We start from the raw sequence: 6466 nt of genomic DNA, 5'->3' as shown, positions 1-6466 counted from the left end.
ATTTCATCTCCCCCCCCCCCCCCCCGGATTTTAGAAAATAAAGGCATACTTTAGGAAAGCTCTAAGGAGGAAAGGCCTAGATAATTGTCTGGAACTAGTTTTTTTGTAGCCTGCATTTAAGATCCACAGCTTGCTGTGAAAAAGGACAACTTTCTGGTAGACTGCAAGGGCAAAACAGACAACCCCTCCTTCTCATATCTCCATTCAACCACCCCTTTCCCTGTTGTCACATTCCTGCCAGTTTGAGTTCCTTTCTCTTTAGTCTCACAGCAGATGAATCCCTATTCTCACAAGGCTGGGTTTATAACAGTTTTCCAGTTTAACTTGTGTTACTTGGTCTGAAGAGCAGCAGAAACTAATTCAGACAGCTGAAAAAGCAAGTATGAGTTCTGTATGGTACTGAGAGAAAAGGAGTCAGCAAGCGGTACTGAGGCTTTCTTACCCATCCCAGTTGACATATTGGGTGCTACACTCCACTTCTTTGAGCCTGACCACCACTTTTTTTTTTTTAAAAACAGCCTCATCCTAGAGTTTGCTATTTACTGTTCAGGTCACTGTGCTCCTGTCATCCTCAGTGACTACTTGTGCTTTTTGTCTTTGGTTTTTATGATTGTGGTTCCTTCCCTGTTCTTGAACCCTGTCGCTCTTTCTTCTTTAAGAGTATCTGGGAGACAGTTCCTTGTTCCTGCCTGGATTTTTCATATTCCATATGCTGTGACCGTATTCTCATTGTCAACGTAAGAGAGAGAGAAAAGCTTGCAGTATCCACCACACAGTGTTTAGTACTGTGCTGTGAAAAGAACAAGGTGCTGGTTCCAGAAGCACTACTGCCACACTTAGAACAACACAAATATACTGCTTCTAATCCTGGATTAAGTTTGGTGTCCATTCTTTGCCTGGCATAGATCTCCCTATATAATATACAAGCTTCCGAGTGCATAGCCATAAATACTGGCTGACGTGATCTAATACTGCTGATAGTCCTACTTCAGGTGTAAGGCACCTCAGTGTTCCCTCCCAGCCAACCTTTCTGTGATTCTGATACAGTTGAAACGTGTATTGCTGACCTCCTTCATTTGCCTTACAGTCTCATTTTTCATATGACAGTTTTGAGTGATGTGACAAAATTTTTTTCCTGTTGCAGAGATGGTGCCAAATGACGTTCAGTCTGAACTAAAACACTTGTATGTGGCAGTAGGGGAACTGCTACGACACTTCTGGTCCTGCTTTCCTGTTAACACGCCATTCCTAGAAGAAAAGGTAAGGTGGAACTTCCTAGTGCGGCCCTGGTTATGGTGTGGCCAGATCATGGTTTATCAGACTGTCATTAACTTGAAGTATAGAACTAATACACATGCTTTAAATCCATGCGGCACTTGCTCATCCCTAGAACTGAAGGTCACAAAACAATGTAAAACATCACTTTTTGCAGCAATTCTGCTGGTGCTATTGGTTAAAATCATCCTTGTCCCTGCATGCCTGTTATCACCCTTCAAATGCAGTTGCTGTAGGCTAGTTTCAAACAGAATGGTTAGCTATATTCTAGCTGCAAATTTCTCATTGCCAGTTTAACACACACAAACTAAAGCCCCCCTTCCCCCACTCTTAGACATAACCTCTGCAGTGACAGTTACAAGACATCTTTCCTTATTCTTCTATCCATTGCAAAATCACTCAGTCATAGCTTCAAAACATACACCACTTTTTAGAACAAAGTTGCCTTCAAGAAGAGGTATCCATCTGTGACCAGGTATATGATTGTAACCATTTTCTGTTGCTGTTCTTTCTTTTGACCTTACATAGATCACAAAGATAAAAATTTGCATTCAGATACGTTGGATTTTCTGCTGCAAAACGTGGCCTGAAAATCCATGGTACAGTCTTTGCTTGAAGAAAAAAAAAAGATGTTTTTGTGAATCTTGTCTGTAGTATTTACTGACAAAGTAAAAATGATCACAGTAGCACAGTGCACTTTCAGTCATACTGCACTTGCCTCAAAAATAAGTACGTGCTCCAGAATTGTTAGACTGATATTTTAGTAACTTTTCTTCCTCAAACTATAAAGTAGCCCCCAGAATTAGTTACAGGGTGTTTTGTTGGAGGACAATTTGTTAAAGGAAATAAAACCTCCATGCAAGTGATTATAATATTGGTTTCTGTCTCTCTCTCAGGTTGTGAAAATGAGGAGCAACTTGGAAAGATTTCAGGTTACAAAGCTCTGCCCATTCCAAGAAAAGATTCGGAGACAGTATTTAAGCACAAATGTAAGGAGAAAATACTCTTTAATTACGTGGGTGCATATTAATAATTTGAATCATAATTATCAGAGGATGGTAGCTTTGTTACTTCTTATCCTAGGGCATTTTTAAGTTTTTCATTAACTAGGAAACGGGCAGAGGGAAATTGGGTACACAGATAAGCAGATCTTCTCTCCCTGTATAACTTGCTGAATAATACCAGAAACTGTCAAGAACTAGAATTTGAAATTACCCAAGTGAGACAACAAAAATGGGAAGTCATGTTTCATTTTTCACTTCCACTGTGAAGTAGAACTTTAGCAACCTCAAAACTGTCTCCCACCACATCAGACTTGAAGTGGTCACAGAATAAATACTGGAACAGGCAGCACAATCAAGTGTCACTTCCCTGTGACCTTCTCAGCTTAGTAGCTCTCTGAACTGCTCCCTCTACAGATACTTTGCAATAGAGCCTCAAGGTCCTTTCTCTCTTCACCTGGCGTACCTCTTTGATTTTAGTGAGATTACTCTTAGTGAATAAAAGGAAGAATCCAACTGAGTATCTAATCAAAGGGCGGGCAGGGGATCTGTTTTCCAGTAGCTGGGACATTTTTTTTCCCTCTTAATGTTTCAGTTGATAAGTCATATAGAAGAGATGCTGCAGACAGCCTACAATAAGTTCCACACGTGGCAGTCCCGGCGTATGCTGAAGAAGACGTGAAAATGCATGCTGTACAGGTTTGAGAGCAAAATCTGCAATAGGTATAGGAGTACAACCTAGCATATGTGCAGATCTTATAGTTGTTGCAGGAAGACCTGCAAGCTGTGGACTTCTGGAAACGATGCTAATTGAACTTGCACATTTTTGAAAAAGAACTGAGATTAAACTTGAAAACTAGGGAGAAAAACACGGAAGAACCAAAACAGAAGAGCTGAGGCGCAAAAATATTTAAAAGACACTGTTTACTGCAGTTACTCAGGAACTGCTTTTGATTTGCATAACGAGCTGCTTTCAGAAATAAAAAATTTAAAGAGGGTGTATTACTAAAATCTGTTTTTCTGTCTAATTTTTTTTTTTTTTAAGAAATGTATGGCACAGGGTAGAACTCAAAAGTTTTTCTTCACTGGATTCTGACATTTTACTGAATTCTGTTTGTACTTTCTGCAACAGTGTAACAATGATATTTTAAAATATAGCTGAGACTGTTTTTGCTTCAAACATCTGGGAGAGCGTAGCTGTCAGAAGACAAGCTTCTGCCATATGTTTCCCCACCAATTGGAAGCAAGAGACATTGCACTGAAAGCTGTTTATGGTCTGGGGTCCCTAAAGGCACGTGGGGGCAAACTTTTGCCCGAAGTCTTGGATTTTTATGCAGAATTTTTTCAGCCATCAGTTTTGCATGTTTTCCTTTGAGTGCAAGTGTGTGCTACTGCAATCTTTTTTTTAAGGTGGCATTTGTTCTGAGGAGAGAATGCGTTTTTAAAAATGAAGTTAAATAAAGTTTCTTACAAAAGAAGTCATTTATTTTCAATTGTTAGACATTTTTTATTTCTTCTCCTAAATCTGTTTTCCCTCACTCTTCCCTTTTGACTGTTACACTATTTTTGGCGAATTGATAATCATTGCAAAGAGAAAAATGTGTTATTTACACAATATCCATAGATATTGGGAATCTGTGCCATACTTTGTTCCAAATAGAATCGGTTCACAGTTTCAGACCAACTTGTCTTGTATTAAATGTGACTTAAATGCAAAGTAAACCTGTTTTCTATAACATATGCAGTTTAATGACATCCTTGGATTTTGTTGTCATCTTGACTGTACTAAAGCCCAGTAGGGGCTACTGAACTTTTTTACTTCTGACTAAATGTGACTGTTAAGAGTATAAGATGCATTTACTACAAAGACAAATCAGAGTGACAATACATATTCAAAGCAAGCACAGCAGCGTTCAGTACGCAGAAGCAATTCCCATTAGCCTGCATGAGGGCTTAATACCAGATTTTGCCACCGTTGGTATGATGCTAAAACATGACAGTATGATGTTGGGTGGAGAATTCTTGCAAATTCCTACAGAAGAAAAGATGTATTTGTATAGCCAAGTCTGTGCTTGTTCTGTGCTGCTGCTCCATTTATGCAAGAGGGGTTTTTCTTTTAACTGATGCGTGGAAGTCAGCAGCTTCTTTTTACCCAGTGTTTTTGGATTTTTGTATTATGCTAATATTTTGGTAAAAGCTGAGTTTCAGTTAAATGTCACTGTCTGCACCAAAATTCTGTTTGGAAATGTATGCATATTGTTAAGCCTAGTTTACCTGTCTGCTTTTGCAGATAGATGCATGATACCTGCTCTGTGATGTTTATGTGGTTCTGCTACAAGAAGTGACTGGGCTCAACAAGAGAGACGCCCATTATTTTTGACAGGGTCAAAACGTCACTAGGAATAAACGGATGTACGTATAGCATTTGGGGGATGAGGTGCACATCTTGTCAAGAGTTACCTCTTGTGATAAATAAACTGTTTCTCTAAAATTTAGGCTTAGGGTATGGCTTTATTGAGCCTAATCCTCTTGTAAGTGCAGGCAGCTCCCAGAAAGAAAGGGTAGTTTTGTTCTCCCCCACTCCAAATCATTTGATCTAGCAATTCTGTGGCCAAATTTCAACTGTTCAGTGAAAGCTATAACACCTTTCATCATATCAGAGGGCTAGGTTCAAGAAAATATGTTTGATTTATATACTAACTGTGCCTGAAGCTACAAACAACGACGCATTTGAGTATTAGACGGCACTGAGACTTCATTTAAAAAAAACATAGGAGAGTTTTGAATATGGAACTAACTCACCTTTGATTTGAATCAGTATTTAGTGTTCCTGGAAACACTGGGCAAAACGGCTAGCATGGTGGAAAAGTTTCAGTGCATCACAAGAGCATTTTACAGTTCAAAGGACTGTTGTTTATAATCATTATGGGGGATGGTATTGCAATAGCTTTAAATTATTATAGCGATATCAGGCTATCAAAATGTACCTTAATTAACAGAATGGGGGGGGGGGAGGACTACGACACTAAATTCAACAGTTTTGCCTAGAGACTGTACAGGCAAGGCTGCTATGCACTTCATATTGCTTTTTCAGGTATTGTGGCAATAAGGCACAGGCCCCTCCTAAAGTAAGGGAGGTAAACTAAATATTCTTTCTTCTACATTGTGTTCCCCTTTTCTGTAGCATGGTCCAAAACCCAGATTCATTCCTTAAGTTTTGAAACTGAATCATCATGCATTATATTACTATTGGAATCTTTATACTGACTTGTATTTTTAATGAGAATTCATAAAACTTGTATCATTGGCATTGATCTAAGATTTGTAGAATAAACCCTACTGAATTCTAAAGTCAAGTCTTCTCTAATGCTTAGGCTGTGTTTTCTGATGTTCAATTAAATCCCAAACAGGCTCCATTCAGGTCTAAATTGAGCGAGCTGTGTATAGCGCTAGCTCAGCTGTCCCTTCATGCTGGTAGAAGGTCAGGAGCAAAAGGGTTACACTACAGTTACTGTCAAATTATTTCAGTTTTAGGGGTCGAGAACTTTTTCTGCCGCACAGGGAGTCTACCCCATTACTAGTGCTACTGTCCCTCTGTTCCTGATCGTACAAAAGCCAGTTTAAGTCTCCAAGGATTAGTACTGCGCTTGTTCCATATATCGATCCAGCAGCTGTTGGTTCAGGAGAGCTGCACAAGCTGCGTTGTCAGCCATTCACATCCAAACTTTGCTAGTAATGGAGAAAGGATAACTTAAAGCAGATATTGACACGTCTGGCTCAGCTTATTTGTAGCCTGTGAATTTCAGCAGATGAAAATACTTGGATGGAACACAAAAAAGGCTGGGCTATTTCTCTCTCAAGAAGAGCTCTACCCCAGTCAAGGGCAGGAAGCGACATCCTTCCACTGGAGCCATTCCCGCAAGTAGTTTCTTGCACGTTCACAGGGTAGCTCTCTAGACGATGATCTTCAGCTTCCCAATGTGACAAAGCACTGACCAAGGCCCTGTGCTTTCCCAGATGGGTGACTTTCCCCACCACCCCTTTGTTTAAGATGCTTTTTTACAGCTACAACTATTTTCCCTTATTTATACTGTAACTACATCCTTACAACTTCTGTCATGAGGTATTGTTATTAGCTAGAAAGCTTACCTTATCCTTTGCCAAAACTTCTGTCAAACAGCTGCTTTATC

The 6466-nt window shown here is 39.6% G+C and overlaps 1 protein-coding gene across 1 annotated transcript in view; it reads left to right on the top strand.

Annotated features, from left to right (window-relative positions):
• GTF2H1 (general transcription factor IIH, polypeptide 1, 62kDa) overlaps window positions 1-5627 on the top strand; it is a 19931-nt gene extending 14304 nt beyond the window's left edge. The window contains exons 12-14 of the mRNA XM_009328541.1: window positions 1145-1260; window positions 2172-2264; window positions 2872-5627. Of these exons, the coding sequence (XP_009326816.1) occupies window positions 1145-1260; window positions 2172-2264; window positions 2872-2958 (296 nt within the window). The 3' untranslated portion in view covers window positions 2959-5627. The remainder of the gene's footprint in view (window positions 1-1144; window positions 1261-2171; window positions 2265-2871) is intronic.
• The last annotated feature ends 839 nt before the right edge of the window (window positions 5628-6466 follow it).

The sequence above is a fragment of the Pygoscelis adeliae genome, unplaced genomic scaffold (assembly GCF_000699105.1).
Source record: "Pygoscelis adeliae isolate BGI_AS28 unplaced genomic scaffold, ASM69910v1 Scaffold166, whole genome shotgun sequence".
NCBI lineage: Eukaryota > Metazoa > Chordata > Aves > Sphenisciformes > Spheniscidae > Pygoscelis > Pygoscelis adeliae.
Note: the sequence above shows the minus strand (reverse complement) of the source record. Positions and strands in the feature narration are given on the sequence as shown.